This window comes from Macaca thibetana, chromosome 17, assembly GCF_024542745.1.
Source record: "Macaca thibetana thibetana isolate TM-01 chromosome 17, ASM2454274v1, whole genome shotgun sequence".
Lineage (NCBI taxonomy): Eukaryota > Metazoa > Chordata > Mammalia > Primates > Cercopithecidae > Macaca > Macaca thibetana.
The window spans coordinates 75,802,033-75,820,043 of NC_065594.1; the positions used below are offsets into that span (position 1 = coordinate 75,802,033).

Sequence of the window (18,011 nt, forward strand, 5' to 3'; positions counted from 1 at the left end):
CCACTAACAATATTAGACAGATAATCGAGACAGAAAATTAACAAAGACATTCAGGATCAAGTGGACTTGATATATATTTACAGAAATCTCCATCAAAACCCAACAGAATATACATTCTTCTCAATGCCACATGACACTTACTCTAAAATTGATCACATAATTGGAAGTAAAACGTTCCTCAGCAAATGCAAAAGAAGTGGAACTGAAGATTAAGAAATTCACTCAAAACCACACAACTACATGAAAACTGAACAACCTGCTCCTGAATAACTCTTGAGTAAATAATGAAATTAAGGCAGAAATATCAAGAAGTACATTGAAACTAATAAGAACAAAGAGACAATGTACCAGATCTCTGGGATGCAACTAAAGCAGTGTTAATAAAAAAATTTATAGCACTAAATGCCCACATCAAAAAGCCAGAAAGATCTCAAGTTAACAATCTAACATCTCAATTAAAATAACTTGAGAGCCAAGAGCAAACAAACTCCAAAGCTAGCAGAAGGCAAGAAATAACCACAATCAGAGCTGAACTGAAAGAGTTAGACACACGAAAAACTCTTCAAAAAAATCAACCAATCCAGGATCTGTTTTTAGAAAAAATTAGTAAAATAGACCACTAGCTAGACTGATAAAGAATAAAAGAGAGAAGAATCCAATAAACACAATCAGCAATGATACGGGGCATCAGAACCAACAAGTTCTGAAATTGAGGCAGTAATAAATAGCCTACCAACCAAAAAAGCCTAGGACCAGATGGATTCACAGCTGAATTCTACCAGAGGTACAACGAAGAGCTGGTACCATTTCTACTGAAACTATTCCAAAAAATTGAAGAGGGACTGATTCCTCCCTTACTCATTCTACGAGGCCAGCATCATCCTGATGCCAAAACCTGGCAGAAATACAACAAAAAAGGAAAAAGTTCATGCCAGTATCCTTGATGAACATCATTGCAAAAATCCTCAATAAACTACTAGCAAACCAAATTCAGCAGCACATAAAGAAGCTTATCCATCAGGATCAAGTTGGCTTCATCCCCAGTATGCAAGGTTGGTTCAACATACACAAATCAATAAATGTGATTCATCACATAAACAGAACTAAAGACAAAACCACATGATTATCTCAATCAATTCAGAAAAGGTCTTTGATAAAATAAGATATCCCTTCATGTTAAAAACTCTCAATAAACCAGGTACTAAAGGAACATACCTCAAAATCATAAAAGCCATATATGACAAACTCACAGCCAATGTCATATTGAATGGGCAAAAGCTGGAAGCATTCCCCTTGAAAACTGGCACAACACAAGGATGCCCTCTCTCACCACTCCTATTCAACACAGTATTGAAAGTTCTGGCCAGGGCAATCAGGCAAGAGAAAGAAAGAAAGAATATTCAAATAGGAAGACAGGAAGTCAGATTATCTTTGTTTGCAGATAACATGATCTTGTATCTAGAAAACCCCATCATCTCAGCCCAAAAGCTTCTTAAGCTGATAAGCAACTTCAGCAAAGTCTCAGGATACAAAATCAATGTGCAAAAATCTCTAGCATTCCTATACACCAACACCAACAACAAGTAGGCAGAGCCATCCCATTCACAATTGCTACAAAATGAATCAAATACCTAGGAATACAGCTAACAAGGGAAGTGAAGAATCTCTTCAAGGAGAATTACAAACCACTGCTCAAAGGAAATCAAAGAGGACACAAACAAATGGAAAAACATTCCATGCTCATGGATAGGAAGAATCGACATCATGAAAATGGCCATACTGCCCTAAGTAATTTATAGATGCAAAGCTATTCCCATTAAACTAACATTGACATTCTTCATATATTTAGGAAAAGTGATTTTAAAATTCATATGGAACCAAAAAAGAGCCCGAATAGTAAAGCTAATCCTAAGAAAAAAGAATAAAGCTGGAGGTATCATGCTACCCAACTTCAAAACATACAAGGCTACAGTAACCAAGATGGCATGGTACTGATACAAGAACAGACACATAGACCAATGGAACAGAACAGAGAACTCAGAAATAAGATCACACATCTACAACCATCTGATCTTCAACAAAACTGACAAAAGCAAGCAATGGGGAAAGGGTTCCCTATTTAATAAATGGTGCTGGAAGTGCTGGATAGCCATATGCAGAAAACTGAAACTGGACCCCTTCCTTACACCTTATACAAATACTGACTCAAGATGAATGAAAAACTTAAATGTAAAACCAAAAACTATTAAAACTCTAGAAGAGAATCTAGCCAATACTATTCAGGACATAGACATGGGCAAGGATTTCATGACAAAAATGCCAAATGCAGTTGTAATAAAAGCAAAAATTGGCAAATGGGATATATTACTCATTAAACTAAAGAGCTGCTGCACAGCAAAAGAAACTATCATCAGAGAGAACACATAATCTATGAAATGGGAAAAAATTTCTCCCATCTATCCATCTGACAAAGGTCTAATATCCAGAGTCTACAAGGAACTTAAATTTACAAGAAAAAAACAAACGACCCCATTAAAAAGTGGACAAAGTACATAAACAGATTCTTCTCAAAAGAAGATATACAGGTGGCCAACAAATATGAGGAAAAAGCTCCACATCACTGATCATTAGAGAAATGCAAATCAAAACCACAATGAGATAACATCTCATGCCAGTCAGAATGGCCATTACTAAAAAGTCAAAAAAGAACAGATGCTGGCGAGGTTGCAGAGAAGAGAATGCTTAAACACATTGGGAATAAAAATTAGGTCAGCCACTATGAAAAGCAGTTTGGAGATTTCTCAAAGAACTGAAAACAAAATTGCCATTTGACCCAGCAATCCCATTACTGGGTATATACCCAAAGGAATATAAACCATTCCGTTAAATATTACAAGGATACAGAATGTGTATGTTCATGCAGCACTATTCACAATAGCAAAGACATAGAATCAACCTAAATGCCCATCGATGACAGACTGGATAAAGAAAATGTGGTACATATACACCATGGAATACTATACAGCCATAAAATGGAATGAAATCATGTCCTTTGCAGGGACACGGAAGGAGCTGGAAGCCATTATCCTCAGCAAATTAACATAGGAACAGAAAACCAAACACCACATATTCTCACTTTTAAGTGGGAGTTGAATGATGAGAACACATGGACAAAATGGCAGAAACAACACACACTGTGGTCTGTTGGGGGTGGGGGGTATGGGGAGGGAGAGCATCAGGAAGAATAGCTAAGGGACACAGGGCTTAATATCTAGGCAATGGGATGATCTGTGTAGCAAACCACCATAGCATACGTTTATCTGTGTAACAAACCTGCACATCCTACACATACTCTTAAAAGTTGAAAAAAAAAAAAGGTGGTGACAGTGTTTTTGTTGTTGTTGCTGTTTTCCAGATAGTGGATAGGAAGCAGTGTTAGCATGCCTCTCCCACTTGGAAGGACAGAATAGTGGTTAAAGATTCACACTGTGACTTTTTTTTTTCCTCAGGAGCACTACACGATGTTACAGAAAAATACTTATTCAGAAAAGAACCATAACTGGCTAATAAACATAGAAAAATGTTCCATAAACAAATCAAGAAGACAAAAACAAACCCATTACAGAGTGAGCAAAGGATATAGGCACTTCTAAGAAGAAGACATACAAGCAGCCAACAAACATGAAAAAATGCTCAATATCACTACTCATCAGAGAGATGCAAATCAAAAACAATGAGATACCATCTCATACTAGTCAGAATTGGTATTATTAAAAAGTCAAAAAATAACAGATGCTCGCAAGGTTGCAGAGAAAAAGGGAATGCCTAAACACAGTGGGAATGAAAATTAGTTCAGCCACTGTGAAAAGCAGTTTGAAGATTTCTCAGAGAACTAAAAACAGAATTACCATTTGACTCAACAAGTCCATTGCTGGGTATATATCCAAAGAAAAATAAATCATTCTACCAAAAAAGGTACCTGCACTCATGTTTATCACAGTACTACTCACAATGGCAAAGACATGGAATCAACCTAGGTGCCATCAATGGTAGACTGAATAAAGAAAATGTGACTCATATATACCATGGAATACTACACAATATGTACAGATCGAAATCAATCTACACATTGATTGATAGAATGAGATTGTGTCCTTTGCAGCAACATGGGCTTGGCTGGAAGTCATTATTCTAAGTGAACTAACAAAACCAGAAAATTAAATGCTGCATGTTCTCACTTATGTGGGAGCTAAACAGGGACACAAATATGTGAGTAGACACTGGGGACTCCAAAAGGGGATGGAGAGGGAGAAAGGGGGGCCACGAGAGTTGAAAAACTACCTATCAGGTACTATGTTTGCTACTTGGACAACAGAATCATTAGAAGCTCTGACCTCAGCATCACACAATATGCCCATGTAACAAATCTCCACATGCACCCCCTGAATCTAAGCTAAAAATAAATAAAGTCATATTGAAAGAAAAAATTTCCCTGTAACTACTTATCAAATAAATACAAATAAGAAGCCATCTTTGGCCAGGCACAGTGGCTCATGCCTGTAGTCTCAGCACTTTGGGAAGCTGAGGCGAGCTGATCACTAGAGCTCGAGAGTTTGACACCAGCCTGGAAGACATGGCAAAACTCCCATCTCTACAAAAAATACAAAAATTAGCTGGGTGTGATGGCATGCACCTGCCTGGGAGGCTGAGGTGGGAGGACTGCTTGAGCCCAAGAGTTGGGTGCTGTGGTGAGCTGAGATCACACCATTGCACTCCAGCCTCGATGACAGAGTGAGACCCTGTCTCAAAAGAAAAACAAATAATAATTTAAAAAAAGAAACTATCTTTGTTTTTTAAATTGGCAGAAAGAATTAGGTATAACAAAAATCAAGGCTTTCAATACTGTGATGTGACAGATCCCCTCAAAAACTACGAAAATTAACAGCCATTTGGAAAGTCATTTCTTAAAAATTATCAGGAGTCTACAAATGTTAACAACTCTTATGTTCAGTACGTTCTTTTCTCCACTGACTAATTATTGGGGTCTCACTCTATTACCCAGGCTAGAGTACAATGGTGTGATCACAGCTCACTGCAGTCTCAAACTCCTGGGCTCAAGTGATCCTCCCACCTCAGCCTCTCAAATAACTGGGACTACAGGTGTGCATCACCACATCTGGCTAATTGTTTAAACAAAAATTTTTTTTTTAGAGACAGAGTCTTGTTCCGTTGCCCAGACTGGGCTTGAACTCCTGGCCTCATGCAATCTTCCCATCATATTAAGTGAGGGCACTTAAGTAACACCAAAAAGAAGTCTATGTGGCAATGGAATGAAGCACTCTGCTAAAAGCCAATGAAACACTGAGGACTCCTGCAGTGGCATGTAAGTGAGTCATTTTAGAAGCTTGTCCTCCTGCTCCAGTGAAGCCTTCGGATCACTGCAACTATAACCAAAATCTTAACTATAGCCTTATAAAAGAATCTAAGGTAGAACCACTCAGGTAAGTTGCTCCTAAATTCTGGAACCTCAGAAACTGTTAAGATAAATGTTCATTGTTTACTACCAAGTGGTAAACAAATTTATACAGCAATAAACTTATACTTAGCTAATATAAAAATAATTTCATAAAATATTTTGGTTTATGCTTCTTAAGTATTTTATCTATATAAACATATGTTAACTTAGAAATACAGACAGTTATGAAACACTACTTTTATATACAGAAATGTATACTCTTGAAGTATACTGGTTTATAATTAATAACAAGACATTTAATGTTGACTTAAGGCTTAAAATAGTCTTCATTGAAATAAATTTACTTAGTTTTTCTTAAAGAATCAGGGAAAGAAAGTGCTGCTTAATTATGTGACCAAAAATTGCTATTACTAGCTATTGTTGGTAAATAGTGGATTTCGGGTCACTGAAGTGGTGGTAGGGTCTAGAGTTATTTACTTTGTTTAATACCCTATCTGTAATCGATATGAGGTATTTGTATGTCTGATCACAAGGGCTACCAGAGAATATATGTCACAAGTCATAGAAAACAGGTAGGTTTTTCTTTTCCTGAGCAAAGTTACCTATTTTACATGAAGACTACATCTGAATTCCTTCCTTAGTCTACTTAATTAAAACATCAACATGGAGGGGAAAATATTTAAAGCATGTTCTTCATATTGCTTTCCTTAAATTGAAATAAATTAAAACTGTTGGTAAGAATATCTAGGTACTCACCATGTGCTTTAATGCATTAAAAAGAAGTTTTCTCCCAGAAGGCTTATCAAAATCTGCAATAATCCAGAGAGTGACTGCAGAAATTTTACTGTCATCTGAAAGTTTCAAACAGTTTACTCAAATTAACTCTTTTTAAAAATAAAACAAAAGCAGGGGAACACATTAAAAAAAACCAAATATATTAAAATAATATTTCTGAAAATTAGCAAAGATTGTTAAAATTTTATGTGTGAACGTATATATGCATGTACATATATATACATACAAAATAAATACATATAAAATTACATATAAAAACGCTACAAGGGTAATTCATTATACAAGCGTATATAAAGCTTCCAGCTAGAAGAGTAACTCATTATATAAGCTTACGTAAAACTCCCAGTGTTGGTAAGCAAATCTGCCTTCTAGCTACATTTGTTAAAAAAAAAAAAAAAACCTTTATATCCCACATATATGTAAAACCATAACAATCAAGCTTACCAGTAGATACAGAAAACAGCAATATGTAGCCAGACTCCTTTATGAACATAAAATCATGGAATCTGTTAGACAGTAATCCAGGAGCCATCTGGTAGAAACTCTGATTTAATCTACAGCATTTACAAGAACTGGTTGTGTGGCCTTTGCTTTAAATCTCTCTCCTATATAAAAGTTTGCCCCTTACAACATAGTTCATTCCATCTGTTTAATGCACTCTGTTAGAAAATTACCACTTCTCTACTGAGACCAAAATCAGCCTTCTTTAATCTTTTACTCATTGGCTCTTGTTTTTATTTCTAGAGCAAAGCAGGCCAAACAAAACAAAGCAAAACAAAAACCAACCAAATTTGAATTATATTCATCTATCTGAATAGTTAATTGTACCCTAACAAATCTATAGTCCCACAGCAGACTTCTCGGTTTTGGCTAAATCTTTTTCCCAAGTGTGCTACTGTCTTGGTCTCCTCTCTTCTGGTTGTAACCCCTACCTTAAGCAAAACATTGCATGTTATTTAATCAGAATGCAGAAGAATTATTATCTTCTATGATGTGGTAATTGTACTTTATACATTATAAGATAGTTTACATAGTACTGAAAAGATTTTATTCTTTTCTTAAAAAGGTGAAAATTGTTTACTTTAAAAAAAGGCAAAAATAAGATAAAGCTAGAATAGATGGCATTGTTTTCTCAGCACACATTAAATACTAAAAAATTCATGAACTCTAAAATTGAAATCTAGGCCTCTACTCAAAAATAAAAACATATTAAAATTTATTATACAACTGCCTTATGAAAATTACAAGTTTCTATCACTTTAAGAATTCAGGTAAATAAAATATGCTTATTACCGTCTTGGGTTAAATAATACATGTTCTTCGCAATTACAGCACTCTTATCTTGTGAATCCAAGAAAAAGAAAGTAGAGTAATCTTCAACATCAGCAGTTACTGAAAAATTTCAAATTAAATGTTAAATATAAATAAAGCATTCACAACTCAATAAGCATTTGTAGAACAGTATAGGATTATTTTACCTGATGTAGATATTAAATTGAGGTACTGCTGGTTAGCATGCAAAATCAAAGAATTTATACGGGGTACAACATTATTCCTATCCATTAGAAAATCAATTGCATTCGTGCGATCATTTAACGTGCCCTAAAATAACAAAAATGTTATTTAGATAATATAGGCAATTGATATCCACGTTTCAAAAACTATGCAGATATAAAGATCAAAAATAAGCAATTTAGAATTATTACAATATTTTCTTGTAACAATTACAACTTTTTCCAATTAAGCAATTTTTAGATGCAAATATGCCTAAGATAAATTTAATTGAATATTTTTTTTAAAGAATTTCAGCTTTTATTTTAGATTCAAGGGTACACATGCAGATTGGTTACAACACTGGTGTATCAAGTAATGCTGAAGTTGGGGGTATGACTGATCCCATTACCCAGGTAGTGAGTATAGTACCAGATAGTTTTTCAACCCTTCCCTCTCCCCTCTAGAAGTCCCCAGCGTCTCTTGCTGCCATCTTTATGTCTATTAGTACCCAATGTTTAGCTCCCACTTACAAGTGAGAACATGCAATGTTTCGTTTCCTGCTTCTGTGTTAGTTTGCTTGGCCTCCAGCTGAGTCCATCTTGCTGCAAAGGGCCTGATTTCATTTTTAATCGCTGCATAGTATTCCATGGTTTATATAGGTACCACATTTTCTTTAACCAATCCACCACTGATGGACACCTAGGCTAATTCTACATCTTTGCTATTATGAATAGTGCCGCAACGAACATACATGTGTCTTTTTGGTAGAACGATTTATTTTCCTTTGGACAGGTACCCAGTAATGGGATTGCTGGGTTGAATGGCAGTTCTGTTTTAAGTTCTTTGAAACATCTACAAACTGCTTTCCAAAGGGGCTGAACTACTTTACATCCCCACTAACAGTGTATACGCATTCCCTTTTCTCCTCAGCCTCGCCAGCATCTGCTGTTTTTTGACTTTTTAATAATAGCCATTCTAATTGGTACGAGATGGTGTCTCCTTGTGGTTTTGATTTGCACTTATCTAAGGATTAGTAATGTTGAACATTTCTTTATATGCTTGGTGGCTGCCTGTGTGTCTTCTTTTGAGAAGTACCTGTTAATGTCATTTGCCTACTTTTTAATGGGGTTATTTATTCTTTACTTGATTTGTTTGCTACTTATGGATACTAGAACTTTGTCGGATGTATAGTTTGTGAATATTTTCTGTATATTCTGTAGGCTGTGTGTTTACCCTGTTGCGTGTTTCTTTTGCTGTGCTCTTTAATTAATTAGGTCCCACTTGTCAATTTTTGTTTTTGATGCAATTGCTTTTGAGGTCTTAGCCATAAATTATTTCCCAAGACTGATGTCCAGAATGGTGTTTCCTAGATTTTCTTCTAGAATTCTTATAGTTTTAAGTCTTATACTTAACTGTTTAATCTATCTTGTGTTAAGTTTTGAATATGGTGAAAAGTAGGGGTCCAGTTTCATTTGTTTGCATATGGCTAGCCAGCTATCCCAGGACCATTTATTGAATCGAGGATCCTTTCCCCACTAATTTTTGTCAACTTTGTCAAAGCTAAAATGGTTGTAGGTGTGTGGGTTTATTTCTGGGTTCTCTATTCTGTTCCATTAATCTATGTGTCTATTTTGTACCAGTTCCATGCAACTCTGGTTACTGTAGCCTTGTAGTATAGTGTAAAGTTGGGTAATATGATGCCTTCAGATTTGTTCTTTTTCTTGGAATTGCCTTGGCTATTTGGGCTCTTTCCTGGTTCCATATGAATTTTAGAATAGTTTTTTCCAATTCTGTGAATAATGATATTGGCAGTTTGATAGGAATAGCATTAAATCTATAGATTGTGTCAGGCAGTATGGCCATGTTAACAATATTTAGTCTTCCAATCCGTGAGCATGGACTGTTTACCCATTTGTTTGTATGATATATTACTTTCAGCAGCGTTTAGTAATTATCCTTGTAGAGATCTATCACCTCCTTAGTTAGCTGTATTCCTAGTTATTTTGTGTGTGTGTGTGTCTATTGTAAATTGGACTGCGTTCTTGATTTGGCTCTCAGCTTGAATGTTATTGGTCTATAGAAATGCTACTGATTTTTGTGCATTAATTTTGAATACTGAAACTTTACTGAAGTAATTTATCAGTTCCAGGAGTTGTCTGGTGGAGTCCTTAGAGTTTTCTAGGTGTAGAATCATATCAGTAAAGAGAGATACTGAACTTCTTTTACTATGTGGATGCCTTTTATATACTGCTCTTGCCTGATTGCTCTGGCTAAGACTTCCAGTACTATGATGAATAGGAATAGTGAGACTGGGCATCCTTCTCCTGTTCCAGTTCTCAAGGGGAATGTTTCCAGCTTTTGCCTGTTTGGTATGACACTGGCTGTGGGTTTGTCATAGATGGCTCTTACTCTTTTGAGGTATGTTCCTTCCATGCAGTTTATTGAGGGTTGGTTTTTTTTTTTTTTTTTTTATCATGAAGGGATGTTCGATTTTACTGAATACTTTTTCAGCATCTATCAAAATGATCACATTTTTTGTTTTAAATTCTGTTTATGTGGTGAATGACATTTACTGATTTGTTAATGTTGAACCAACCTTTCCCAGGAGTGAAGCCTATTTGATTATGGTGAATTAATTTTTTGGTATGCTGCTGGATTCAGTTTGCAAGTATTTTGTTGAGGATTTTTCCATCTATGTTTGTCAGTAATAATAGCCTGTAGTTTTTTCGTTGCATGTTTTCCAGGTTTTGGTATCAGGATAACACGGGTTTTGCAGAATGAGTAAGGGAGGCATTCTTCACTCCTTCTTGGTTTTTTGGAATAGTTTCAGTAGGACTGGTAAAAGTTCTTCTTTGTACATCTGGCAGAATTCAGCTATAAATCCATCTGGTCCAGGGCTTTTACTGGTTGGTAGGTTTTTTATTACTGTTCAATTACGGAACATATCAGTCCGTTCAGGGTGTCAATTTCTTCCCGATTCAATCTTGGGAGACCAGGAATTTATCCATTTCCTCTAGATTTTCCAGTTTGTGTGCATAGAGGTCTTCTGAGGATCTTTTGTATTTCTACAAGATCAATTGTAATGTCACCTTTGTTGCTTCTACTTGTGCTTATTTAGATCTTTTCTCTTTTTTCTGTTCATCTAGCTAGTGGTCTATCGATCTTGTTTTTCCTTTCCAAGAGCCAATGCTTGGTTTCACTGATTCATTGTACAAATTTTTTGGTCTCAATTTTGTACAGTTCTGCTCTGATTTTAGTTATTTCTTTTCTTCTGCTAGCTTTGAGGTTAGTTCATTCTTGTTTTTCCTAATTCCTCTCAGTGTGATGTTAAGTCATTATTTTGAGATAGTTCTAAATTTTTGAGATAGGTGGTTAGCACTACAAACTTTCCTCTTAACACTGCTTTTGCTGCATGCCAGAGATCTTGGTATGCTGTTCATTTTCATTTATTTGAATTTTTATTATTGCTGCCTTAATTTTTCACTGTTTACATAAAAGTGATGTCAAAAGCAAGTTGTTTAATTTCTATATAATTATGTAGTTTTGAGAGATGTCCTGAGTTCTGATTTCTATTTTTATTCTACTGTGGCCCATGAGTATGACTGGTATGATTTTGATTTTAAAAAATTTATTGAGATTTGCTTTATGGGCAAGCATGTGCTTGATCTTGGAGTATGCTCTGTATGCAGCTGAAAAGAATAAATACTCTGTGGCTGATGGGTGGAATGTTCTGTAGATGTCTATTAGGTCCAACTGGTCAGTGTCCATTTAAGTCCAGAATTTGTTAGTTTTCTGCCTTGATAATCTAACACTGTGTCTAACATATGACAGAAACGGCAAGGAGCCAGCTAAGAACTTCATGACAGGCTCAAAACCTTATGTACCAATATTAACCCTAAATATAAATGGCCCACAGGCTTCATTTAAAAAGCACACGATGGCAAGCTGGATAAAAAACAAGACTTGGCTGTCTGCTGTCTTCCGTCTTCCTCCTTCCTCAGCCTTTTGAGTAGCTGGGACTACAGGCACACACCACAACGCCTGGCTAAGTTTTAAGATTTTTGTAGAGAGGTTTCATTATGTTGCCCAGGCTGGTCTCAAACTCCTCAGCTCAAGCAATCCTCTTGGATTGACCTTCCAAAGTGGTGGGATTACAGACATGAACCACCATGCCTGGCCTAAATTCTTTGTTGTTTATTTTTGTCTGACTGGGTTAGCTCAATAATAGTGGGGGAGTTGAAGTCTCCCACTATTATTGTGTAGCTGTCTTAAGATTTTTCATAGTTGTGGAAGTATTTGTTTTATGAATCTGGGTGCTCTAGTGTTGGTGCACATATATTTGGGATAGTTAAGTCTTCTTGTTGAACACTTTATAATTATCTATTGTTGGTTTCAAGTTTGTTTTATCTAAGAATAGCAACTTCTGCTTTTGTTTTGTTTTGTTTGCATGATAAATCTTTCTCCAACCCTTTACTTTGAGCCCATAGGTGTCATCATGCATGGGATGGGTCTCCTGAAGACAGCAGAGAGATGGGTCTTGTTTTTTATCCAACTGCCACTCTGTGCCTTTTAAGTGAGGCACTTAGGCCACTTATATTCAAGGTTAATATTGGTACATGAGGTTTTGATCCTATGTGAAGTTCTTAGCTGGCTGCTTTTCAGTTTCTATCAAGTGGATACTTTATAGGTTCTGTGGGCTATGTACTTTAGTGTGTTTTTGTACCATTCTTCCATTCCCTTAAAGAGCTCTTGTAAGGCCAGTTTAGTGCTAATGAATTCCTTTAGTGTTTGCTTGTCTGGAAAATATTTTATTTCTCCTTCACTTATGAAGCTTAGTTTGACAGGATACACAATTCTTGGTTGGAATTTCTTTTCTTTAAGAATGCTGAAAATAGGCCACTGAGAAGTCTGTTGTTAGTCTGATGGGGTTCCCTTTGTATGTGATCTGCCTTTTTTCCTCTAGTTGCCTTTAAGATTTTTACTTCAGCACTGACCTTGGACTGTTTGGTGACCCTAAGCCTTGGTGATGCTAACTTTGTATAGTATCTCACAGTGTTCTCTGAATTTCTTGTAACTGAATGTCTACTTTACTAGCAAGATCAGGGAAATTTTCTTGAATTATTCCCTCAAATATGTTTTCCTGGTTGTTTTTCTCCTTCTCTAGCAGGAATGCCAATAATTTGTAAGTTTGGTTCCTTTAACATAATCCTGTATTTCTTGAACACTGTTCATTTTTTAAAATTCTTTTTTTTTCTTTTCAGACAGGGTCTCACTCTGTCATCCAGGCTAGAGTGCAGTGGCATGATCATGACTCACTGCAGCCTCCATCTCCTAGGCTCAAGTGATCCTCCTGCCTCAGCCTTTTGAGCAGCTGGGACTACAGGCATACATCACCACACCTGGTTAAATTTTAAGTTTTTTTGTAGAGAGGAGGTCTCACTATGTTGCCCAAGCTGGTCTCAAACTCCTCAGCTCAAGCGATCCTCTTTAATTAACCTCCCAAAGTGGTGGGATTACAGGTATAAACCACCATGCCTGGCCTAAATTCATTTTTGTTATTTTTATCTGACTGGGTTAGTTCAAAAGACTGGTTTTCAAGCTGTGAAATTCTTTCTCCTGCTTGGTCCAGTCTATTGATAAAGCTTTCAATTGTATTTTGAAATTCCTTAAGTGATGCTTCTATAGCCCTATGCTTTTCTATCAGCTGATTTTACTTTGGGCTATGTGGTTTGACCTACAAGCCAGTAGATAGCCCTTATGAGTAAAAGCCAGCTGAGGCCAACATGGCAGGGTATATACTTGATCCTTGTTACTGGGATAATCTCTCTGTTGTCTCAGGCAATGGGCTGATCTGTGGTGTGCACAGTGGTCTGGGTTCCCTGCTCAGACATGGTGGGCAAGATGGACAGGGCCAGACTGAGCAGGCCTGCCTACAGGTACCCTAATGGCAGGCACAAGCACCAATACCGAGGGAGAATACAGTGGGCAACCACCAGGTGTCCAGAGGTGTACCTAGGCGTGGAGCTGGGAAACTTCCTTGGCTCCAAGTTCTCCGCACAGGGAGCAGGGTAGCCTAAACAACTAATCGAGGACAGTGGATGTTCCAGATTCCTGAAGATCTGCCTTGGCACGGAGTGTAAAGGGCCACACTGCACCACAGTCTCTGCACAGGGAGGGTGGCGTGGCTTGAGCTGCTACAAGAATCATTTAAAAAATCACTATTAAATGATCAGAATGAAAATTTTTTTACCAAATTAACTTGACATAAAAATAAAATTTTAATATCATTTATAAATATTATTCATCGTGTATTTTCTTATAAATGCTTACCTACCAAAAAAACTTCTCTTTGTAAATATACAGATGCATCCATCATTCTTTGAAGAACAGCCATTTCTAGTTCTTTAATATTCATCTCTTCATGTTTAAAGGGTTCACCATTATAAAGAGCTTGAGGCAAAGGTCCCAGGCCAGTCATCTTATAAAAGCTTGCTCCAGTCTATTCAGTTAAAAAATATCAGTGTTAAACAAAATATGATTGTTTGAAAAATAAACATAAGAAAATGGAACACTGCCACATTTTTATACGCCATAGGAAAAAACATCCATTTTGCTAACTTTATCTGTCCTTTCCAAACACTGCTTAAAGGAAAGTAATTTACCTACAAGGAGTCAAAAAACTTTTTCTGTAAAGGGCCAGACAGTAAATATTTTAGGCTTTGTGAGCCACCCAGTTTCTGACACAATGACTCCACTCTCATGTTACAGCACAAAAGCAGTCATAGAAGACATATGAATAAACAAGTATGCTGTGTCCCCAAAATACTTTATTCACAAAAACAAGCAGTGGGTGAACTTGCTGATTCTTGGTATAGAGTATGACATTTACTTAACAATAAAAATCGAAACATTTATCGGCATCAGAGACTTATTTATCCCTGTATTTATATGTTCAATAAACACTGATTCAATCCTGCCACCTGCATTAGGCTAGATACTGTGATTATAGAGCTGAAAGTCTTTTCTCAAGGGGTTCACATACATACAGAGAAAACACAGGCATGTAGAAGATTCTGTGGGGCCCAGGAGAAGCACCTAATCAAGCTGGAGTATATGGAGAGGAAGGGATTATACAGGGCTTCTTTTAGGGAGTGATACTAAAAGTCTCAAAGGCTTAATAAAAATTTGCCAGGGAGATAAAGTAGAGAAAGACATTGCAAGTGAAGAGAGTATAGCAAGGACTGAAAGGGAAGTGAGAGTGTGGTATACTTACGCATGTTAAATTCACAGTTGATATGGTTTGGCTGTGCCCCCACCCAATTCTCATCTTAAATTGTAGCTCCTACAATTCCCACATGTTGTGGGGGGACCCAGTAAGAGGTAATGAGATCATGAAGGCAGGTCTTTCCCACTCTATTCTAGTGACAGTGAATATGTCTCATGAGATCTGCTGGTTTTATAAGGGAGAATTTCCCTGCACAAGTTCTCTTGTCTGCCATCATGTGTGACATGCCATTCACCTTCTGCCATGATTGTGAGGTTTCCCCAGCCACAAGGAACTGTGAGTCCAATAAACCACTTTCTTTTGTAAATTGCTAGTCTCAGGTATGTTTTATCAGCAGCGTGAAAATGGACTAACACAGCAGTGTTTACAGGGTGTGAAATATGGGGGACAGTTGTCATATTTTGTGGTGAGAATCCTTAAAATATACTTTCTTAGTAATTTTCAAGTATACAATATGTTGTCATTAACTATAGTCACCACCATGTATGATAGATCTCTTGAACTTCTCTAGTCTAACTGAAATTTTGTATCCTTTGACGAATATCTCCCCAATTCTGCCATCCCTAGGCTCTGGTAACCACCGTTTTGCTCTGTTTCTGTGAGTCTGACATTTTTTTAAGATTCTACATGAGTAGAGATCATGTGGTGTTTGTCTTTCTGTGCCTGGCCTACTTCACTTAACATAATGTCCCAACTTACCTTTCTTTCTTCATCATATTTAGAATTAATTCCCAAAATATCCCAAATATTAGCATGAGGAAATGTATTTTGGAGAACACTCTTCACATTGTCCACAGTGAGTATATTTTGATCCTTCTTCACTTTTTGGTACATCTGTGAAAATTTAGATATTATAATTACTTTTCTTCTTACAGCAATTAGTTTTCTTTCTTTTCCTTAGCATGCAGATAGATTATTTTGTAAGTCCGAAACATACTAACTACATATACACACATACCACATACAAATAAATAATTTTAACCATATATCATCTTCTAATAAAGATGGTTTTAAAATATTCTATAGTTTTCAAAAATATCATAACAAATTTGTTTTATTCTATTTTGATGAAACCAGACCTCATTATTCTTAATAAAATAATGGTTACCTTTTTTAAGGTATGTGTAATATATTCTAATATGACATTTCAGAAATGCTTTCATTTTTTATTGCTCTTCTGTAATTTTTTTTGAGACAGGGTCTCACCGTCGACCAGGCTGGAGTGCAGTAGTGTCATCATGGCTCACTGCAGCTTCAACCTCCCAGTTCAAGCAATCCTCCCACCTAGCTCCCTGGGTAGCTGGGACTACAGGAACTTGCCACCACATCTGGCTAGTTTTTTTTTTTTTGTATTTTTTGTAAAGACAGGGTCTGGCAATGTTGCTCAGGCTGGTCTCGAATTCCTGAGCTCAAGCGATCCAACTGCTTTGGCATCCCAAAGGGCTGGGCTTACAGGAACTTGCCACCACACCTGGCTAAATTTTTTTGTATTTTTTTTAAAGACATCTTGCCATGTTGCTCAGGCTGGTCTCAAACTCCTGGGCTCAAGCAATCCACCTGCCTCGGCATCCCAAAGGGTTGAGACTACAGGCATGAGCCACCATGCCAGGCCTTACTAGTAAGTATTTTGACTAAACTTTCTCTGCACCTCTACTCTTCCCCAGTCTCAAATGTTCTAAACACACTTGTAGAATGTAAGCTGTTACTCTTTTCATGTTTTCTTATTACTTTCTTTAATAAGTACTTAGAGATCCTCTATGACCCAGGTGCTGTTTTAGGTTTTGCACCGAGAGATGGCACCTCTGAGTAGACGACTAAGCTGAGACATAAATATGAACACTGAGCTAGCATTAAGACATTCTGGGGAAAGAAACTTACAAGCAGAAGGAACAAGTAGTAAGAACAAACACTATTAAGCAGCATTTAATATGTCATTTAAGAATATTGTTTTTGGTCCCAATTTACTTAAATCATTATTGCCAAATATAATCTTCATATTGTGGCTAAAATGATTCCCACGTTATTCCTCATAGTTAGAAATTAGTATTCTTTGCTCTCCCTGTATCACTGTAAACTTTGTACCCTATTCCTTTAAGAAGCAGCACAGGTATGTAATTAGACTGAAGAGTTTCATTTTATGAGTTTTTCAATTTAGGGGCAAGTTTTCTCCTCCTATCAAAGTAGAACACAATGTGATCATAACTCAAAAAAAGTGAAAAGTTCAATCTTCCGTAAAACATAAATGGAGGTAAACTTTGTACCCTATTCCTTTAAGAAGCAGCACAGGTATATAATTAGACTGAAGAGTTTCATTTTATGAGTTTTTCAATTTAGGGGCAAGTTTTCTCCTATCAAAGTAGAATATAATGTGATCATAACTCACAAAAGGTGAAAAGTTCAATCTTCTGTAAAACATAAATGGAGATCGCAAAAATGAGATTTTGAATAAAGCAAAAGGTATATAAAAAGTCATTCAGATTAGTCATTTTACTAACTAGTCACTTGAAAATATTAGATACTCCTATAAAATAAGGTAGTCAGAATGCCTCACGTAAGTTACTCAGACATATCAACTCAATCCTCTTAGACATTTTTAAATTTTAAAAATTATTTTGTAACTTGGTAAGCAAAAAGGAATACATAGAACATATACGTTATGAGGCATAAATAACAAAATAAACGATTCCTATGAATAAACCATGTAACGTAAGAAATGGAACATCACCAATACCATGAAGTACAACTTCTCTCCCAATCCCATTTCCTTGTGCCCCAAGAGATGCAAGGACTGTTTTGAATTTGCATTTATCATTCCCTTTCCTTTTTGAATTCTGGAGTTTTATGTGAATAAGTATTCCCATACTTAGTTTTGTTTGCTTCTGAGCTTTAAAAAGTATATGGTATGGTGTTAGTCTTCTATGACTTCATTATGTTTCTAATACATCCATGCTCTTGCATATG

General features: G+C 36.4%; 1 protein-coding gene across 5 annotated transcripts in view; it reads right to left on the reverse strand.

Annotated features, from left to right (window-relative positions):
* Positions 1-18,011, reverse strand: part of UGGT2 (UDP-glucose glycoprotein glucosyltransferase 2) — a 248,017-nt gene that overhangs the window by 121,235 nt on the left and 108,771 nt on the right. For all 5 annotated transcript variants that reach the window (XR_007720872.1, XR_007720873.1, XM_050766710.1 and 2 more), the window contains exons 16-20: positions 15,750-15,884; positions 14,100-14,264; positions 7,750-7,873; positions 7,565-7,663; positions 6,233-6,327 (exon numbers count right to left, since the gene is read on the reverse strand). Coding sequence is in view for 3 of the 5 variants with exons in the window: in XM_050766710.1 (XP_050622667.1) it covers positions 6,233-6,327; positions 7,565-7,663; positions 7,750-7,873; positions 14,100-14,264; positions 15,750-15,884 (618 nt within the window). In the remaining 2 variants the exon portion in view is untranslated. The remainder of the gene's footprint in view (positions 1-6,232; positions 6,328-7,564; positions 7,664-7,749; positions 7,874-14,099; positions 14,265-15,749; positions 15,885-18,011) is intronic.